A 20,485-nucleotide genomic window follows, 5' to 3' on the forward strand; every position below is an offset into this window, starting at 1 on the left:
ACGTGTGTGCTGCTACTAATGGAAACTAATCGAGGCCAGACAAAAGAATGTATTCATAGAGTGTATCTAACATGGAAATGTTATTTTCATTTTCTGTAAGTGAACACATAAATCCCCAACCACACACTTGTTGTGTGTACTGAATTCCTAACAATGCTGACTTGAGGGAATGTGGTGCTACAAAACTAACCCAGGAGTTGTGACTGATTCCTGACGTGGTGCCATCTGTGTGTATGCTGTGCCCCGCTCTCTCTAACCCCCACTGCACCAGCTGTAAACTTACCTCAGAGAGGCACTTTTCCTTCTTTATGTCACTTCCTGTTCTCTCTTTGTTGTCACTGGTACAAAAACAATGTGCTGGCTCTTAGAGATATAACTCACAACTTTATGACCTTTGTTAAAGATAAACGTTTGACAATCTCAGTGTTTGGTTTTTTTTGGCCTCAAAAGACCATTTTTCTTGTGAATCACTGTTTTATGTTTTGGGGATCCAGGGTAGACTGGGCCGAAAAGGATTTCCTGGAAAACTTGGAGAGGAAGGAGTTAAGGTGAAAACTTTATTAATTTAGATTTTAAAAGTATGAAAAGGCAAAACGTTATATTACCTGGTATAATCCATAACTATCTATTTATAGGGAGAACCTGGTATCATCGGAAATGTGGGGCCAATGGGAGAAAGGGTAAGAAGCTGAACGATGTGGTCGTAATTATTAAATAGATGTTATGATCAATGTGATGTAGACCACCTGGATGACTGAAATCAGGCCTTGCAGGAGAGAAGGTACAATTTTACTTAGATATTGCACTGAGAATAAGGCGGGGAAAATAGTCCATTGAACTGTTTAATTTTTGTCTCTATTGTTTGTTCTCAGGGTGATCGCGGTGAAATGGGACATCCAGGACCTCCTGGGGAAAAAGGATCAACTGTAAGATACAACTCTAAATTACTCTAAAAACTCTCTTTGAGTCAACTAATGCCAGTATGTGGTACTGATTATTACGGTGCACACCTACACCAATGACTGATTACAGCAACTAACGGCATGGGTCACAACAAAGACGTTTTTTTATTCCCATGGGAATATACATGTTTCTGAGCCAAGTTCATATCTGAACAAAAAATCATTTTATATGCGACAGTTAAGAGCCATTCTATCGAGTTGTTTCATTAATCCTTAAGCAAAGAAATCTTTTGGTAAAGTTCCTGATTCTTCACATATTAACGTTTCAACCAATCAGCAGATACACAAGTCAACCGCACAGTCGTGTTGCCAGATTAGGGCCAATATTGACAAAATATGGATATTAATGGATTTCTTTCATTTTTGTACCACAACGATTAGTTCAATGCACAAAACATAAAAATGTATGTATATTTACTAAACGGCATGTCATTTGAGTACACATTGCATGTAGGTATAAACAATGCGTATATACTGTAATGTGTGTATTTGGGGAGGGGGGTTACAGAATGTGTATGAGAGGGAAATCACATGAAGCTTGTTTTGGTGGGGGCTCCTCAGACACAGATATATTCATCTCAAAACATATGTGTTTGTTTAGGGAAATGTCATCAAACTTGGGGGGACAGTGGCGTAGGTGGTAGAGCAGGTTTTCTCATGATCGGAAGGTCAGGGGTTAGAATCCTGGCTCATGCAGGTGCCCATTGTTGTTGTGTCCTTGGGCAAGACACTTCACCCACCACCCTCCAGTGTCAGTGTACATTGGTGTGTGAAAAAGAGTGTGAATGAGTGAGTGATTCTTTGCTTTGAGTGCCTCATGTAGGTGGAAAAGCGCAATACAAGATCATTACCATTCATGTAATTAATGCATGTAAAAACACCCTGATTGTAGTCATCGCAATCACAAACATAAACACACTTTCACTCATACAAACTGGAAGCACCTGGTGTCCCATATTAACCAGGCCCATCCCTGCTTTGTCTCCAAGATCAGGCGAGATCCAGCATTTACAATCTTTATCCTGGACTTAAAAAAGGGACAGGTCAGTGAGAACACGCACAGTGAGGGGCAGACTTCAGGCAATCAGACAGACAATCCGAGGCCTATTGTTAACATCTCTGTCAAATGCAGTGGAGCAAGGCCATGAAGTGCTTTAAAAACAAACACTAAACGTTTAATGTGGAAGCAGATGAGGAGCCAGTGGAGAAAGGAAAGGATTGGAGTGATGTGGCCAAGTCTGGATGAACTGCTTAGAAGACAGTCAATTCTGCATAATAACTGAAGGCGATGAATGCGTAAATTGACAAAACCATGGATTTATGAGAAAAACAGGTCATCATAACATAACATTAGAACATAAGCATATAACATGTTTATTTGTTCATCTATTTTATAAAACATTATGTAAGCACAGTACAAATGATGTGCCTTTGTTGAGTTCATGATATTATTTGCATGAAATGACACAGTACAAATATTCCATAAATAAATAATAAATAAGTAGTCTGGCATGGAGCGTATGTGCATGAACAAGCTAAACTAAACACAACACTGACTAAAATCCCCACCATTTCAGACAGAAGATGGAAAGTGTTCTTTACCACGAAACTTGGTAGTTGTACCTGAGCAGCTTTCATGAATAAGAAAGTAGTAATCATTCTTGTTCAAACAGAGTGAAGTTTCCTGCTGGCTCTGAGCCAGTTGGACCTCTTCAAGGACTTAACCAGACACACACTTCTGTTAGGAAGTTCTCTGTTCCTTCTGTCCATTGCAAAATGGAAACAGACCCTCTGGAAAAGACTTGCTCATACAAAAGGGGGGAGCAACCAGCAGACATCTTGCTCCTTGTATATATAGAGAGAGTTAATAATTTAACCCTGTACATATATTGATTGTTAGCGCTGCTGGGTTTTCTTAATTTGTTGATCCTCAGTGATATAGGCAGATAAAGTCAATCCTTAGAACAGCAATATTTTCAATTAATTACATTCAAAGCAAGGAGTGCAGATAAAATACTTTCAGTTGTCATGTGCACAGAAAATAATAACTGTCAATGGTGGAAATGGTCTAACTGGGTGAAACAAGTTTGTGTCTTTGGGGACTGAGTGGATGATGTTCATTAATGCTTACAATGTCGTGGCCTGTGTTTAAACTCAGCCCAAGTGAAACCAACAAGGCGGGAGGTGTGGTGTCTCCACTGATCTGTCTTGTGTTTGTGTCTGCATACATATAGGGTCACCCAGGGACACCAGGGGAAACCGGGCCTCCAGGACCACCAGGAAGACCAGTGAGTTAATGATATGCTGTATCTTTAAGTTGTTTTTATTATACTCTCTTTATACTCTCTTTATTATATTCTCTTTATCCACTATTTTATCAGTAGTTGTGTGCACTTCTATATAAACCCCAGTCGGTAGATAATGATGAGAGCATGTTTGTGTTTAACAAAGGTACATTAGTCTGCTTTCACTCAAAAACTATTTAGAAACTGCTGTGATCGCCTTTGCGTGTCATTCCTTTGGTGAGTTTTAAAAGCACAGGCCAAACAAAGGTTGAAAGTATGATCCACTGCGCTCCCAAACCAGCGTAAATATGGAGATACAACTCAAAATGAATTTCTGAGTGGGCAGTTTAATTGATGTCAGTGACAGATCCAACAACAAACCCTGTGGGTTTAGAGGTCTGCCTGCTCTTTGGGGTCTCCAGACACTACTTTTGTAGTCAAACCAAATGTCATGTGTGCACAGCTGCTCACATTCATTTACATAGAGTTACAAAGCATAATGTTGCCATTTATAGTTGAAGCTCTATTCTTAATTGTATTTGTTGTAAACAAGGACAATTTGTGAATAAAGATCATTTCTACCTTTTGTTTCCCACCTTGTATCATAGCTTTTACTTCAATACTGAACTGGGTCATTTTTAACATAATTAAGTCTGTCCTTAGCTGTTTTTTTTTATTTTAATACTTGTTGGCTTCTTAATCCATGCTGCTTTGTGTTGCAATAATGCAATTTTGCATTATTTTTACCAGGGCACCGCAGGAGCCGCTGGGCCAAGTGGTGCCAGAGGAACCAAAGGCTTGAGGGTATGTTTTGTCCTGAAATGTGATGTCTTACATATTATTATATATTATACTCAGCGTTCGTTCACCCCAAAGGACTCAAAGTCAAATGTCCTGGTCCAGAGAAGGTTGTCCTTCTCCCGCTGCCGTCCCACTGGTGCTCTGATTGGACAGTTTACTTCCTAATTAATTCCATTAGGTAAATCTTAAATCACGTTTTCAATCACACATAATAATTTCTTGAACTGACACAGCTAAATTTCTTTATTTATTGTTCTGTCTCAACCTGGGTTTTCAGTTATTACTAATGGCATTACCTGCCTCTGTCAGTGAATGTGTCTGATTCATGTGGAGTTGTCTGGACATCATAATTTACCCTTTTGTATAAATTAGTACTGCAGAGACAGGAATGTTAAAGTGATAGTCTGTAACATTGCAAAAATGAGGAGAGAAAGAAATTACCCACCACGCTTAATATTGATCAGGCAATTGTTCTTAATTTTTAAATTTGTAAAACATTTACACGTGTGTTATCACCTTAATGTGCTGAACTTCTTATAAGGTAGTTCCTGTTGCACTAACTTAAAGATAATGGCTGCAGAATGTGCTCGTAGGTGTTTAAGAATAGAACCATTCCTTATTTGAAAGCTAAGGACCTCCAGAGTTCAATCATTGAGGTTTAACTACTGGAGACTGGTGCCTGGATTGTTTTTACCTTTATGTTTTCAATGCTGCTTCCAAACCATGGGACCTGGCGCCCATTCTCATTCCTAAAGGAACCATAGCAAAAGTAAACATAAACAACGTATATACCATGTAAAATCGTACATACCCAGACTTTAAGATAGTTGTTCTCTTGGATTTTAATCTCACAGCAAATAATGCAAGGATGTTTTATTGTACATGACAGGCTCTCATTCATAAAATGTCTTGTTCAGTACATGTTGCCTTGCATGTGTAGCACATATGAACTGCACTGATCCACCGCCGGTTTGCATTTATCATCAGCACCAGGCCTTAAGCATTAAAGGGGATTTAAATTTAGCAGCAGCTTGTGATTCTACTCCACACATGTCCATTAAAGCTGTGCTCATAATTTCAGATTTTGTTTGTGAGAAAAAGCAATATACCAAGGACGCTATCACCAACCTTTCAATGGTTTTGTTTCTATCATTTTATTTCCTGGAGCACTATTGGACTGGTGTGAGGAATTGGAGAATATACCAAAACAACAGCTCTTTTTAAGCACTGTTATATGATCTAGATCCTCCAAAACAGTTCCCGGATCCTTTCCTCTGAGATGGGAGGATCAAATTAAACACTGGTTGTGTCTGATTCTGAAATAGAAACCACTGCTTCTTATTGCTGCCCCTATAAGCAGGCACACACAATACACGACACTGTACTGCACATGTTCCTGCACATTCTACTGAGGCACACTGTTTACTGTGTCATTTGGGAACCGTCTGGGTTACAGTGACCTCTGTTGGTGAAGTCACTTGTGCTTTGTATTTCAGGGTGCAATAGGGCCTGACGGTACAACAGGAGAGAGCGGATTAGAGGGCAAGAAAGTAAGTAGTTTGACCACAAAGCAATACATCAACTTAACAACTTTATATTGAGCCCACGTCTATATATTCATGAAGTGAAATATGCGTGAACCAGTGCACTTTTTGCCCGTTCTACACAGGGTCCTGATGGTCCTCCAGGAAAAATAGGTTTTCTTGGGCCACAGGTATTGTATTTCTTGTTTTCCTCGCTACTTCATTTACTGCTATATTCCTGACAGACATCATTTTCAAGGAACTACATTACTCCAAAACACACATGTATCATTATAGAAACATAAAATCTGCTTTCAACATTTGTTCAGTTGAATTTCAATCAACAACATACCATAGATTTTCTAAATAGTACCGTAAACAATACTATCATGTTTTTATTTATTTATTTATTAACTGTCTTGTTGTGGTTTATCTCCAGGGGAAAAATGGCGATCCAGGGGATGTTGGGCCTAAAGGTTTTCCTGTAAGTTCTATGTGTTTGTGTTTTGGTCAGTATTACTTGTACAACTGACATCAAGACACATTAATAATCAGTATCAAATGATGTCTATTATTTTGCTGATTTAATTATATTGTGGTTTCAGGGAATCTCAGGGCCTTCAGGATCTTCCGGTGATAAGGGAATTCCTGGCGAACCGGTAGGAACCTGTTATTGATCATCTAATCTTTCGTCGTCTTCTCAAGTCACTTTCTAATCTTGCATCGCTAATGTCTCTGACTTGTTCTGTAGAGTGAAACTCAAGTTTACGTAAGGTTTAAAAGAAGTCTCTTTTTACATTTATGGAGAATCCAAAATGTTGAAGCTGCAGGGAATGACGTAAGGGATAATGCCGACGAGGTGTCCATTATCAGAAATAATTGGACGACGACGGTTGCTTCCGTGGAGTCCAGTTATTTCTGATAATGGACACCTCGGAGCGTATTATCCCGCTTATACCATGGTCCCACAAACTGAAACTGTTCATAAGGGCCTGTTTGCTTTTTTTTTTAAGTTCTGGGCAGGAGTTATTTTACTTTTTAAGCTGTTTTACCTGAAGCTAGTTCCAGCTCACTTGTTTATTGTTACTATGGAAACAGCGGCAGTGGAGTGATATACTAGATTATCAGGCCATGGTATAAAACTGATCAACATATAGAGTTCAGGAATGTGATGTCATATCGCTAAGCATTATGGGATTAGCAGCAATTATAAACTAATGGAGATTTTAAAAGTTAAAATACTGTAGTTATTAAAACACTTGGACACCACATTTTGTTAGATGTATTTACCAGCAGTAACTCATCAGCGAGCGTTGTTCCACGGCTATTTTCTACACGTTTTATTCTGTTTTTAGCTAATGTTAGTCAATGGAAATGTATGCTAACAGCTGCAAAGATGTTAGCATATTGATACACATATATTTATACACATTATCAACATGTCTATTGAGAACGTGACTGTGTGCTGGTGGACAATACAAAGCATATTATACTGTAAATACTAGAGAATATGCACACAAATAATATTAAACATTATGTGATTGTTCAATATGTTAAGTTACAGCTGAAAAAGAATCCTAATGACAAAAGAAAACATGGTTAATGACACAATTACGATGCCACGTTTAATGCTGTATAACAATTACACAATATAACGCATTGTATTCTTACATTTGTTATGGACGTTGCTCTTCTATGTTGTCATTCTTAGGGACCAGCTGGACCACCAGGGCCTTTGGGACATTTAGGCGAAATAGGACACAAGGTGATTGACTGAATGAACCCTTGTACAACACTGTTTGTGTAATGAATAATGACAATGACAATGTAACTATTACAAATGATAGAGACAATAAAAGGTTGTTGTCGGAAAACACTTTTATGCATTTCAGTTTCTTCTGTTCATGTGTTTAAATAGGGTCCTCCAGGCAAAGAAGGTGATCCAGGGCTGCCAGGCGAACCAGGCGAGAAGGTGGGTTCCTATGAACTTGAAACCCTTTTGTTCATTCATTTGGTTTTTAAGCTTTGGGATTCAGTTCAAAATGAGCCCCTGTGATTGTGGTTTCAGGGAGATGTTGGGCCTGCAGGAAATATTGGAGAACAAGGACTAATAGGACCAAGGGTACATTCAAGCATTAGTATTTAAATCTGAAAATATATATAGAAAAACAAGAAAGAAGTGTTCATGTCATTGTTTTCCCTCCACAAACAGGGCGAGCATGGTCTTGAGGGAGAGGCTGGCTCAGCTGGTCCTGATGGTTTGAAGGTGATTGTTTTGTGTTTGCATTCTCGACTTATGAGCAGACTTATGAACAGTGACATAAACTGTATTTTCTTCAGGGTGAAAAGGGGGACATGGGTCAACAGGGTGAGACTGGACCAAAAGGAGAAGTTGGACTTAAGGGAAAGGAAGGTCCTCCGGGCAGTCCTGGACTCATGGGCGTGAGGGTGAGAATGTGTTTCTTTTTTTTTGCTTAATTGTTACCTCAAAACAATATTGTGTGCTCATTTTATTTTTATGTCCAGGGTCCAGAGGGAAAACCTGGCAAAATTGGGGAAAAAGGCAAAACAGGGCCAAAGGTACTGTATCTCATATCTACATTGTGCACATAAAGACAATGTGATGTATGTTTATTTGCGTCTATTCACACCCTTGCAAATGAACTAGGGTACGAAAGGTCAACTTGGTCACCTTGGCGAAACCGGGTCGCTTGGTAAAATTGGGCCTCCAGGTTTTGTTGGGCCCAAGGGATCGAGAGGGACAATTGGACATGTGGTAAATTGAAAACTGTTTGGAAACTTTAGACGCTGTATATTATTTTTAAATTAAGACGACGGATTCTTTTGTCTTAAGGGGGCTCCTGGTCGAATGGGACAGCAGGGAGAACCTGGTATTGTGGGTTATGAGGTAATTGTGTTTGCATTTCTAACACATTATCATTGTTGGTGCATTTCAAGTGCATTAGTGTTAACAATATGTTCCTTATAGGGTCACCAGGGAACACAGGGCCCAATGGGACCACCAGGACCAAAAGGTGAAAAGGTATACATTGTTCAATTTCGGCGTAACTTGATTTTTATTGTAATTTTGTTGACAAATTTCATGTTTTTTATTTTTGAAGATTATCTTATAAAAGTAAAAAACACAACAAGCATCTTGTATTTTAATTGAAATCTTTTCCAATACCAGTATGTACACAAAAGGAGAGGCTATGATATTGTAAAAATAGATTAGACTAAAACCGAACTTTCCTTGCCTTTTAACCATTTTATAATGTTCTCTCAAGAAAAACATACTTGAGATTTTCTTTTGTTTTATTCACACATGTTTGAGTAACCCTGCACATAGGCCATCTCCCCCTCCAGATCTCAAAATGCTCAGTTTCACCTTGTGATGTCATCAGGCGGTTATCCAAGTGCTTCTCTGTGTTATTAAACTTCCTCGGCATTTCTCATTCTAATAATGTTAGCACTCAAATTGCTCACACTAAGATGCTTCTCCACAAAAATACAAGTAGCTATTGCTTTTAGTGGCATTTGAATAGATTCACTGCTTTGGATGTAAAGCTGCGGACGAGTCCTTGCGCCCTCTGCTGGCAACTGTGGCGTTTGTATTTTGTGGTTCAGATGCATTTACTTGTTTTACTATGTTTTAACCTGTCAAGCGTGAAATCCCAATTCTACAGTGTCCAAAATTAATTTCAAAATATAACATAGGACATTTTAAACTTTGTCAGAGATTAAGGTAGGGTTGTCCATAAAAACCTGCTTGAATGTATCTTTTGAAAATCCTAACATTTGAATATCTTATGGGCTTTTTGATGGTAAGTGTCTCTCTGATGTCCACCAGGGTGAGCATGGTGATGACAGTAAGATTGAAGGTCCTCCTGGTCCAACTGGTGAAATGGCAAGTTGCAAATTGTAATCCTATATTGTTCACATTAGGTTTGTAGTACAATTTTAAATATTCATTTATTCCTTTAGGGTTCTCCTGGTGACAGAGGAGAGAGAGGGGAACCAGGGGACCCAGGATACAAAGTTAGTTATAAAACAAGTAAAAATTAGAAAATTAAACTTGACACATGTTATTAAATGATTATATCTGCTTACCATGTTTCAGGGGCAAATCGGTTTTGATGGAGAAAGAGGAAGACCTGGAGCTCTTGGATTACCTGTGAGTTACGCAGCGCACAAACAAAATGACAGCGTTTTGAGCCAATCTTTTAAATTACACGTCTGCTTCATGCAGGGTCAACCTGGACCTCGAGGACTACAAGGACCAAAAGGGTCAAAAGGAGCTCAAGTAAATATACAAATAAAACTGATCAATACATTTTGTTGTTATCATTCTAATAAAGTTTTAATCATTTTGTCTCTATAGGGTCAAAAAGGCAAAAAAGGGCAGACTGGACAGAAAGGAGCCAGAGGACAAGAGGTATACCTTTACAGGCTCTTTCCACCTTTATGTAATGCTTCAGTATGTCTTGCTTCATTAGCAATATTTTGTGCAGGGCATTAGCGGTCCTGCTGGTCCTAGAGGTGTGGTTGGCCGTGAGGGGCAAGAAGGTCTGGCTGGGGCAGATGGAGCTTCTGGAAAGGATGGCAGAAATGGCATGCCGGTAAAAAAAATGACATGCTATTACTATGCACCGAAACTTGCATTACTAGAGAGAGTTATTTTGTGGTTTGTTTGCCAGTGTTCCATTAACACTTTATACTTAGGGGGAGCATGGTGATGACGGTGCGTTTGGTCTCATTGGCAAAGCGGGGCTTCGTGGAAAGCTAGGAGTTCCTGGACTTCCAGGTGATCAAGGTGCCATTGGTCCAAAGGTAAGGACAGTTGAAATATTCCCTTAAGTTTCCAAATTAATGCAATTATCTTCAAGTGATATGTCGCATGTATTAGTTGCTAATCAGTGTTCCATTCAGGGTGAACAGGGGCTCAGAGGTCAAATCGGACCACCAGGAAAGAAAGGTTTTCATGGAGGAATGGGACTTCCAGGGCCTCGTGGGGAGCAAGGACCAAAAGGACAGCCTGTGAGTGTAATACACACAGCAGGCTTCTCTGACCTTTTTCCTCGTGAGCTACTACTTAATAAACCATCAGAGCTATGCTTTGAGGTTATTTGACTAATGGGATTTTGGAGTGTAGTAGAAGTAGTAGTAGTCATGGAAAATGAACTCAGTTTCCTTATAATACTAAACTCTATTCACTTAAATGTTTGCAGATTGTGTTTAACTTGTCCGTAACCAATTTATTTGGTGCACAAAGAGAAACTGCATCCATAAAATGACTTCACCCTTAAGAATTGTTGCACAAGGCAAGACAAGTTTATGTGTAGAGCACGGTTCATAAAGGTAATTGAAAGAGCTGCACAGATACATCCAATTATAAGAAGCAGGTAAAATCATTCCATAAAACATCAATATAAAATGTATTCATTACAGTGAAAGCAAAGTGTGTAGATAAAATGCCTTCAGTGTCACATGCACAGGTAAAAAAAACAGTTTCCAGCCTGGATTTGAACATTGTCAGAGTTGAGGCCTGTCTCACATCCTCGTGAAGACTGTTTTCCAGATTTTAGCTGCATGAAACTGAAACGCAGCCTCACCGTGTTTAGTCCTGACTCTGGGAACCACCAGGAGACCCCTCCCTGAAGTTCTCAGGTCCCGAGATGGTTCATGCGGCTGAAACATGTCAGAGATGGACTTTGGTGCAGAGCTGTTTTATATTGTGACAGGGAGCTCCAGCACGACAGACTTGAGACCACTGACATTGAGGGTTTGGAGTGTTTATTAAGTGCACATTGTTAATTGTCACTCTTGTTTTCAGGGTGATACTGGAGAGTCAGGTTTCCCAGGAATTCTAGGAGTGTTTGGACCAAAGGTAAATAGTTAATAAAGCTAAACTCTGGTATGTTTTGTAGCAGGGTAAATCTAAATCTAAGAATACTGCTTATTTCTGCTTATTGTTCTTCACTCCCCAGTATTGAATTATTAAAACATCCGGCTTTACTATTTTTAGGGGCCTCCTGGGGACTACGGTCTGAAGGGCATGCGAGGACCCAAGGGACCACAGGGTTCAATGGTATATAGAACATATAATCCATAAAACCAGTGGAATCAACACCTGTCTGATTGGTTTATGTCTCCAATAGGGGAGAGGAGGAGTGGTTGGCCCAATGGGAATTGTTGGTCCCAATGGAAGTGCAGTATGTATTATATTGGCTTAATTAGAAGAGAATATATAAAATATATTTATCACTTTATTTTTGTACTTACAGGGTCCGAGAGGAGAAAAGGGAAATCGAGGTGAAACAGTACGTATTTCTCTACATTCTTGTGGCAATAAAAAGATATAATGACCCGATTCTTCATTTGGTGGTTCTAACCTTTTTCTTTTTCTGTCAAAAGGGTCTACAGGGTCCAACGGTATGTTTCATTTGACTTTATTTTCCTACGGAGCCCTTTTTTACTGTATTAAATATAAAGATAAATCATTATGTTTAGGGTTCTCCGGGACCTCGAGGACTCCCTGGACCTCCAGTAAGTCCTTTTCACCTTTGTAGGTTTTAATCTTAAATAAACGTAGACGATTGTTTAAAACATGTTTAACGGAGAGCTTTACTGTGCTCAGGGTCGACCAGGAGTCCCAGCATCTTTTGTAAGACATTTTATAATGTGTTCTCCATTATAGAAGAAAAAAGACATACAATAATATGTATATTTAATTTTTGACAGAAAGAAGATGGTGTTCTGTTCATGGATTCACACGTCCCCCTCAGGACTGAGGTTTGTGTGTGTTGTACATCCAACTTTAAGATTTTTGTTGTTGTTTCTGTTTGCTTATTGGTTAATTTTCTGATTTACCTTTATTTTTCCGTAGCGGAATAAACCCATGATGGATTTACCAATGCTAGATCAGAGTGCAGAGATCTTCAAGACCCTCCACTACCTCAGTAACCTGATTCAGAGCCTGAAGAACCCTCTCGGTACTCGCGACAATCCTGCTCGCATTTGTAGAGACCTTTACTCCTGTGAACAAAGGCTAAATGATGGTCAGTGTGGATTTTCTGTTCATATGATGTACCACATTTCATTCTGTTAAACATGGCATATTTCCCAGGCACTTTCTGGATTGACCCAAACTTGGGCTGCTCATCAGACAGAATTGAAGTTTCGTGCAACTTTACTGGAGGAGGAGAAACCTGCATCAAACCAGTAACAGTGACAAAGGTATTTGTTTTTACATAAACCATAAAAAATGCATCACTTTATTTTCAATAATCACAAACATACTATGTTTGAACAGCCAGTATACACTGTTGGCCGTGTCCAAATGAACTTTCTTCACTTGCTGAGTGCGGAGGCAGTGCAACATATCGTTATCCACTGCTTGAACTTCTCAGTCTGGAGATCAGCTGATGGCCAACCGCCCGATCTGTGGTCTGTGAAGTTCAAGGCCTGGAGTGGGGAAGTGATGGAGGCAGGAGGGGAGCTTGAGCCTGAAGTTGTTGAGGACTCTTGCTGGGTAGGAAAAATAGTCATGTACTTAAATGTGCTTCTTATTAATAGATAACAGAATATGTGAAACTATAAAAAAAATGTGTTTCAGATTAAAGATGGACGATGGCATCAGACACATTTTGTTCTCCACTCACTGGATCCAGCTCTTCTACCAGTGGTCAAGATCTACAATCTACCACACACAAGTTCTGGTTCTCATTACCACCTGGAGGTCGGGCCAGTGTGTTTTCTTTGAAGGCTTCTGTATGAGTTACTGACGGTGGGAACCTTTTTTGTGGTGTGTGGAGATTTGTCTCCTCCAAACAGCAATATTCTCCAAAGGGAGAACAAAGTTCCTCCAAACTGCTTTGCTTCATTGTTCCCATTGGACTGCGAATAACAAAGAGGGAAGTTTATGAAGCGGAGAAGAATGGATTATGTAGAAGAGCTTATGAGGAGTAGGAGAGTTCTTGCACTAATAACTTCTCCAAATGGCGAATACTCCTCAAGAAAGTCATGTGCATGTGTGGCAGCTTGGAGAACTACCACACACGTTCTTTGGAACATTTCGAAGACAGAGACCAAGTCCAATAACAATGTTTGAACTTTTTGGTTAACTTATTTTTATAACTGTATACAGGTGATGTTAATTGGGAGGAAATCAGTAACAATTGTTCGTGGGATCGTTTAAATGTACATATATAGGCTTATTCCTATCTGTTACACATGTTTATATTATGTGACAAAATATTTATGTGCAATAGAAAATGAAAATACAGTTTATTGTTGTAAACCTGCCATTTATTTATCTTTGATAGCCATCTTCTTTGATGCTATCATGCTAGCAATATAAATGTAACTATTTTTATAACAATATTGAGATTAACTTTAACCTCACACTGTTTTACAGCTGTCTATGTGGAAAGAAACAAGTGCACAATATGGATTGCTTACATTTAATAGTAATTTATGGAAGTGAATGACTGGAAGCCACTGTCGATTGGGGTAACGCAGCTGTGGAAATTAGAGATCAAAGCAAAATTGCAGGCATTATATTTACTTCTCAATGCTGATATATTGATTTTACAACTGTGGAGTAAATGGGTAATTTTTTTTAAACTTTATCGTTGTTAAAGAAATGTATATTCATATAGTCTTATTGGTGAAGACCTTTGTTTTATTTAAGGAGCTCTAGGAATCAAAATCTCTGCCAACTGTTCTATTCTTTGCTAACACATGGTGCTACATAAACATTCTTCAGGTGCTAACTATTGTACATTATTTACACCACTCTTTTCTTTGAACCATTTTCCGTTAGTGCATGTTTAATTGTATGAACAATATCTTTAATGCACTATCAACAAAACAAATCCATCCAGTTCACATCTACAGCCAATGTGTTATGTTCTGTGTTTGTAATAAACAAAAACATGTGAGGTATTTTGGAAAATAATATTAAATTTTTCTGTATAAAGACTTTACAGCTCTATGTAATATTTTATGGGTACACTTTCGTAGTATCATTATATATAAAATGTTGATCTTCGGACACAAGTGTGTATAATTGTGCAAACGTTGCTGTATACAGTGGATCCCCTCTTGTAATTTATGTTATTTAATAATTTGTTACATGGTTGTTGAAGGAGAACATTTCTAGAGTAATACTACTCTTGCAACTTTCATCCGTTTACTCAGCAGTTCTTGGAGTTTATAACTGTTTTTGTGTAAATTTGTGGCTCAAGGGAGCAAATGTAATGCAATGTTAATTATCTTTTATATTTTTATTTTTTTATATATTGTGTCTCATTTGTTTCCTTAGGATAATGAACCACGTACTGTATCAGATGTGTGCTAAATGTGCAAATTTGTGAAACTCCTTTGCAGTGAACATTTGTAGGCTATGGGACAGACAAAAGAAAAATCATACCACACATTTTAATTGGAACAACATTCTCTAGGTCATTGGAATTCATTTTTATGAAATTAACTCAATGTGGCCTCTGTCAATGGTCAACACAATACTCCAGTCCGTAGTTTAATAAATGTTTTTATTTTGTGTGCGAGTATTTATTTAAATGGCTAAAGCATAATGTTATGTGGCCACAACATAGGAAGGCCCCTTAGTTTTTATGATTTGTGTCCTTAAAGCTGGGGTACTACCTGACCTTTTGTTGTTGAGTCAATTTATTTTTGCCTCCATACAGAGTATGCTGCAAACACAGAAAAAACGAGGTAGAATCTAAATTTGTGATTTTATTTTGCGGGTGGTCCCCCCTGCTGCTCAAAGCTGTACACGGGTCTGAAACATTTGGTGTGCAGGAAGGATTGTGAGAGCTAGAAACCAGTTTGGGCCAACACATAACTAAAAAAATCTCTTAAAACTTTGAGCAGGAAATATCAGGAACCCCAGCTTTAAGTTCTGAGTGGTGCTTACAAACTTTTCAAGAGCATTGAATGGGGACTCAGACTGTGCTGTATCACAACATTTTAGACCCTAGTTAGTAGATCGCCTGTAGATACATGGCCTAATCTCTTTTTCAGGCAATACTTCCAAGCCAATTCCAGTGGCTGCAAGCACTGGGACCCAGGAAACAGTTTCCAGGAGTTATGTAGAGTAGCCAAAATAATTTTACCCAAGAATATATAAAAAAGTCCAAAATAGTTCTCAAGTAAAACAATAAAGGAAGTTGGTGAAAATACTACTTGAGTAGCCTAACAATCTGTTTTAACCCTTTAGGGCACTCACTGAAATACTTTGAAATATATCATTTCAACTTAGTGTTACTGAGGGACATAACACAAGTTTAGTTCTGTTGTAACATTTTTCAAAAATGTTCAATATCATGCAGACTATCAGTGCGAGTGAAGTTACCATATTTCGTTCATTGCCCTTAAGTAATAAAAAAATACAAAAGGTTTATATGTAAAATATACGAGAAGTACTTTCAGGTTTCGTATTCAGGAGACGTCGTGTTTTGTGATATTAATGTTTGAAGGATCACACTGTCTAGGCAAGAGCTTCTGTAATGTGCTTGTGCTTTACGTACAGTGGGCGGGGTCAGTCACCTCTAGTAGTATTTGACCAAAAAAAAAGACTAAAAATAACCTTTGGCAACATAAAAACATAGTCTACGGTTTATTGGTTCTTTAGTCAAGAAAATACTGTAAGTATGAATTATCGGTGCAACGGGCATGTCCAAATATGGACAAAACTAATTAACTTATATATAAGTTAATTCATGGTCATGGTTCACTTAAAATATATTTTAAGTGAACCATGACCAAATGTGGTGCCTGCCTTTTTCATGCTGTAATTTCACTCATTTCACTTCGTCTTCCAAAACCAACACATATATCATTATAAAAGGTGTGCGTTTCATCAACTTACCATGATTAGTTTTCAAGTTATGTAAAGAAATGTACCATGAATTTAGACTTGTTCCAGAGAAAAACAGGAAGTTGAGACCGCGACAGGTCTGATTGGATAATGCCTCAGAGGTGGGATCTGTGATGTAGGGTGATCTCTTCTGATACAGAATGTAAGATTTTTATTTAAAGCCACACCGCGTAGAATTTTGCCCAATAAATAAAATTGAAATACCTCATAAATGTACAAACAAACATTTATGCGGCTCACCCCTCCTAAGATATGACTGTAAACTTTACTGGGAGTGGGTACGTCTCCAGCTCGTCTCCATGGAGATGTGACGAAAGGCAGTAGAATATGGGGTTTAAACAGGGTAGTTTCTCCTCAAAGTCCATTTTTTTATTACCCACTGCAATAACAGCATTTTCTGTATCATTAGGAGCATGTTTTGTTTTGCCGCAATAGTATAGCCCAAAATGTTACGCAGTGTACCTTTAAGAAACAATTCTTAAGATTATAAACTATAAAATTTAGAAATTAATGACACTTTACTCACAGTGGAAATATGAACCATTTGTTATACCAAAGTAAAAGTAGTCAATATCAACATAATATCAATCATGTAAAAGCAAAAAGTACAATGCGGTAAAATTGCTCAAAGAAGAACAACTAGCCTACATAAAATGTTCTACCAGCCTCCGGAAAAACAGCAGACTCCCTAATGTTCCAAAAAGTGAGTCTTGTAGTCTCCTCCTGATGGCATTTTAAAATGTAAAGTTGAACATAGAATTCAAATAGATATTACTCCATTAAGAATGAATGAATGAATGAATGGAGACTCAAAAAAGCTCTTTGGTTGACGAGTCAAAAATATCCAAGAGCTTTCTGTGAGATTAATTGTTTATAAATATTAATAAACTAGCAAAGCGAAAAGGGTTAATAACATTATCCCCAGTCAATTTGCAGTCATGAACATATTCGTTATGTGAAGGTCTCAGACAGGATCTGATTTATTTAAAGCAAACTGAAACACAATTTTTCGTTATTTCCTACAACATTTGAATACAGCACCGCCACCAGCCTCGAGCGCCTCCGACGACGTGCCCGATGGTGACGTCTACAGATCCCATGATGGCGGTACTGTGGACTATTTTGAATTCTCCACCCGCTTTTTGGAGTTTACACACAGGCCAGTGTAATGGTTATTTATTTTAGCAGGGACATAAATTAAGAACTCAAATATGATGGATTCCGTCGTGGGAGAGGACCTGACGCTCCCCGTGGATTTAAACGGAAGGTAATTTTGAAACCAACGACTGCTTGCTAACTCTAGCATTAGCATGTAACGTTATAAACACAACTAGCTAACTCCCTGAACACAACAACACCACTGTTCGGCTATCACACAGAGGAATCAGACTCTAATCCGCTGTATTAGATGTGTTTTTATAATGTGTTAGAAATATATATATTTTTAGATGACACTCACAATAATAAAGATGGGGCTTACGACAGTTCTGACACTGAGGAAACGTTAGGTCATCCAGAAATATTCTAGTCCAGTTACTTACGGTCGTTGCTGCTAGGATTTGCAATGTTCAAGACGGATCATAAATTCAATCATAGACCAAAGATACTTGACAAAAACATAAGATGAGTAACTTCCTCCTCGTTCTGAGCTTGTCTGACAGCGTTTCAGAATCTTCTCTAAAATGGGGAAGTTCAGAGACTTTTCTCTTTTTAAGTCAACATCACTCCATCACAGTTCCACCATAGTTTATTCAACAAAACAACATTAACATGTTTTTTTGTTTGTTTACTTTTTTAGCAAGTCGCTAACATTCAGGCCGAACATCCCGTTATATAGATGCATCGGCTTTCTTTCGATTAAGGTTGACCGATTATGCGTTAAAGTGGCCATCCAGTACTAGTAATAATCCAAGATGTTGACCGATATGTATGGAGCTTGTGTGGTGCGAGACCGTGAATCCTGCCCTGTCTTTCATTACACTTCGGAGCTATTCTCTAGGTTATTTCTCTGTTACTCTGAACATTCAGAAATGCAGGAAATGGGTTGTACTATACGTGAAACCGGCTGCTGCAAGTGCAACATTTTATTGTTTAAAGTATTCTGAAGCTTGAGACTTTTCTAAGTCATATTAACCAGACTATTGCCTGCGCAGCTTGTTTTTTGTGGTGATTCATGTGTAGCTTTCCTTTCATTGTGAGAGTAACACATTCATTAATGTTTTATAGTAGTAACATTAGTTATCTGCAATAATGAGCTGTTGTATTAGTTGTGAGGTAACTTGAAAGACCACCTAAAACTGCTTTATTGTGGAATGGGCTCTCATGCTTAAATAATTTTACTTGTCAAACTTAACTATACACTGAGTGTCATAGATACAGTTAACAGCAGTTTGTGACCAGTACAGAAATCTCTCAGACTATAAATAGACAACAAGAGTTAGTTGGGATACCCTCTGCACCTCTCAGGCCCTCTGGGGGACATGAACAGACTCCACAGGGTTCTTAAGCTTTATTGTAACAACTTATTGAGATATGGACATTGGACACACAATGCTTTTTGCGATGAAAGCCTATACTAATGTCCCAGTCTAATGATTACTCAACTGTCTGTGCATACTAAACATGTGTGGTAAATAAAGAAGGATCTATAGTTGATGAGTTGTGGTTAACTGTACTACGTTTTAGTATTGCTGGAGAACAGGATGTTGTGTGTGTCCAGATGCAAAGCATAGATCATTTTGGGGTCATTGATTGATGACATTGTCAACTAATTTGTTAAATCAGCCCTGACTGTTGTTGTGACTCGTGACAAAGAAGTGTGTTAATGTCTGACACTTTAAACTGCGCATATCCCCTCATTTTATCATTATGTGATTGCCGGAGTTATAGCAAACTGTTTGTCCACCAGTGAAAGCCTTCTCCTTGGTCATTTCTGTGGTAACAAACAACGGGTCTATGCTGCCACTGGCACATGCCCCACTTTCCTTTTACACATGCACTGTGTTGTAGAGGCTCTGACAGTGGTTGTAAATGAGGCGAAGAGTCTTTCTTAGGCTATTTATGGAGCTTCCTAAGGGCTGAGTGGAACTGGTCACTGTGAGTAATGCAAAAACAGCCCTGACTCTTCTCAGTAAGACACTGTTTATTTTTCAAAAGATGAGACTGTTATCAATGTGACTGCAATTTATTTGTATTTATTTATTTACAGCTGCAGATTGACAGACTCAGTAGGTGCTGCTGAATACTCCGCTGAAAACATGACAGGTACGCTTAATGCTGCTACACTTGTCTGTCTTGAGCTCCTGCTTTAGTTTTGCCCGACATGAGGTTTGTTGTTTAGTTAATGGACTCACATGTGCGTTCAGAATAAAAGCTTTTAGGTAGAGATGCACCGATCCAGCCTTTTTACTTCCGATACCGGGGTTTGAGTATCTGCCGATACCCAATATTAAACGATAACAGACTTTCTTTAAGTGGCTTTCTCTCTCTCTATTGTGAGATCAATAAAGGCTGATTTTTTTCTCATCATCTTTGTGGCCATACCACCTTTGCTCTGCCCAATCCCATCAGACCTTGGAAGCTAAGCAGGGAAGGGCCTGGCAGGACTTGGATGGGAGACCGTTTGGGAACACCAGGAAGCCTAGCAAATGTAGTGCGTGAGTGGTGGTGGTTGGAGGGGCCGATGGTGCAGACTGGTTGCCTCGCTTCCGTCAGTCTACCCCAGGGCAGCTGTGGCTACAATAGCAGCTTACCACCACCGGGTATGGAGTGGATGAATAGTGCAATGTAAAGCGTCTTTGAGTGTCCAGAAAAGCGTTATATAAAACCAATGCATTATTATTGTTATTATTATAATAATAATAATAATAATAATAATAATTATTATTATTATTATTATTATTATTATTATTATTATTATTTATTTTTTTCTTCTTTTTTTTATTATGTTACAGATCAATTTATATCTATTATAAACTAATGGAAAAAACATTTAACATTTGATCACTGGCT

The 20,485-nt window shown here is 38.5% G+C and overlaps 2 protein-coding genes across 9 annotated transcripts in view; both read left to right on the plus strand.

Moving 5' to 3' along the window:
* The window catches only part of col27a1a (collagen, type XXVII, alpha 1a), a 44,008-nt gene extending 29,747 nt beyond the window's left edge, over nucleotides 1–14,261 (plus strand). The window contains exons 23-61 of the mRNA XM_079552280.1: nucleotides 495–548; nucleotides 636–687; nucleotides 765–781; nucleotides 873–926; nucleotides 3,197–3,250; nucleotides 3,998–4,051; nucleotides 5,545–5,598; nucleotides 5,718–5,762; nucleotides 6,011–6,055; nucleotides 6,177–6,230; nucleotides 7,283–7,336; nucleotides 7,490–7,543; nucleotides 7,640–7,693; nucleotides 7,784–7,837; nucleotides 7,912–8,019; nucleotides 8,098–8,151; nucleotides 8,240–8,347; nucleotides 8,426–8,479; nucleotides 8,561–8,614; nucleotides 9,422–9,478; nucleotides 9,556–9,609; nucleotides 9,692–9,745; nucleotides 9,821–9,874; nucleotides 9,953–10,006; nucleotides 10,083–10,190; nucleotides 10,294–10,401; nucleotides 10,501–10,608; nucleotides 11,405–11,458; nucleotides 11,597–11,659; nucleotides 11,730–11,783; nucleotides 11,856–11,891; nucleotides 11,986–12,003; nucleotides 12,082–12,117; nucleotides 12,209–12,235; nucleotides 12,313–12,363; nucleotides 12,458–12,629; nucleotides 12,698–12,807; nucleotides 12,884–13,102; nucleotides 13,187–14,261. Coding sequence (XP_079408406.1) covers nucleotides 495–548; nucleotides 636–687; nucleotides 765–781; nucleotides 873–926; nucleotides 3,197–3,250; nucleotides 3,998–4,051; nucleotides 5,545–5,598; nucleotides 5,718–5,762; nucleotides 6,011–6,055; nucleotides 6,177–6,230; nucleotides 7,283–7,336; nucleotides 7,490–7,543; nucleotides 7,640–7,693; nucleotides 7,784–7,837; nucleotides 7,912–8,019; nucleotides 8,098–8,151; nucleotides 8,240–8,347; nucleotides 8,426–8,479; nucleotides 8,561–8,614; nucleotides 9,422–9,478; nucleotides 9,556–9,609; nucleotides 9,692–9,745; nucleotides 9,821–9,874; nucleotides 9,953–10,006; nucleotides 10,083–10,190; nucleotides 10,294–10,401; nucleotides 10,501–10,608; nucleotides 11,405–11,458; nucleotides 11,597–11,659; nucleotides 11,730–11,783; nucleotides 11,856–11,891; nucleotides 11,986–12,003; nucleotides 12,082–12,117; nucleotides 12,209–12,235; nucleotides 12,313–12,363; nucleotides 12,458–12,629; nucleotides 12,698–12,807; nucleotides 12,884–13,102; nucleotides 13,187–13,333 — 2,661 coding nt within the window. The 3' untranslated portion in view covers nucleotides 13,334–14,261. The remainder of the gene's footprint in view (nucleotides 1–494; nucleotides 549–635; nucleotides 688–764; nucleotides 782–872; nucleotides 927–3,196; nucleotides 3,251–3,997; nucleotides 4,052–5,544; nucleotides 5,599–5,717; nucleotides 5,763–6,010; nucleotides 6,056–6,176; nucleotides 6,231–7,282; nucleotides 7,337–7,489; nucleotides 7,544–7,639; nucleotides 7,694–7,783; nucleotides 7,838–7,911; nucleotides 8,020–8,097; nucleotides 8,152–8,239; nucleotides 8,348–8,425; nucleotides 8,480–8,560; nucleotides 8,615–9,421; nucleotides 9,479–9,555; nucleotides 9,610–9,691; nucleotides 9,746–9,820; nucleotides 9,875–9,952; nucleotides 10,007–10,082; nucleotides 10,191–10,293; nucleotides 10,402–10,500; nucleotides 10,609–11,404; nucleotides 11,459–11,596; nucleotides 11,660–11,729; nucleotides 11,784–11,855; nucleotides 11,892–11,985; nucleotides 12,004–12,081; nucleotides 12,118–12,208; nucleotides 12,236–12,312; nucleotides 12,364–12,457; nucleotides 12,630–12,697; nucleotides 12,808–12,883; nucleotides 13,103–13,186) is intronic.
* Nucleotides 14,262–17,575: 3,314 nt separating this feature from the next.
* Nucleotides 17,576–20,485, plus strand: part of LOC306983045 (uncharacterized protein) — a 24,625-nt gene continuing 21,715 nt past the window's right edge. For all 8 annotated transcript variants that reach the window (XM_079582720.1, XM_079582723.1, XM_079582725.1 and 5 more), the window contains exons 1-2: nucleotides 17,576–17,741; nucleotides 19,683–19,738. In XM_079582720.1, coding sequence (XP_079438846.1) covers nucleotides 17,686–17,741; nucleotides 19,683–19,738 — 112 coding nt within the window. In that variant the 5' untranslated portion in view covers nucleotides 17,576–17,685. The remainder of the gene's footprint in view (nucleotides 17,742–19,682; nucleotides 19,739–20,485) is intronic.

The sequence above is a fragment of the Gobius niger genome (genome assembly GCF_951799975.1).
Source record: "Gobius niger genome assembly, chromosome: 2".
NCBI classification, from domain to species: domain Eukaryota; kingdom Metazoa; phylum Chordata; class Actinopteri; order Gobiiformes; family Gobiidae; genus Gobius; species Gobius niger.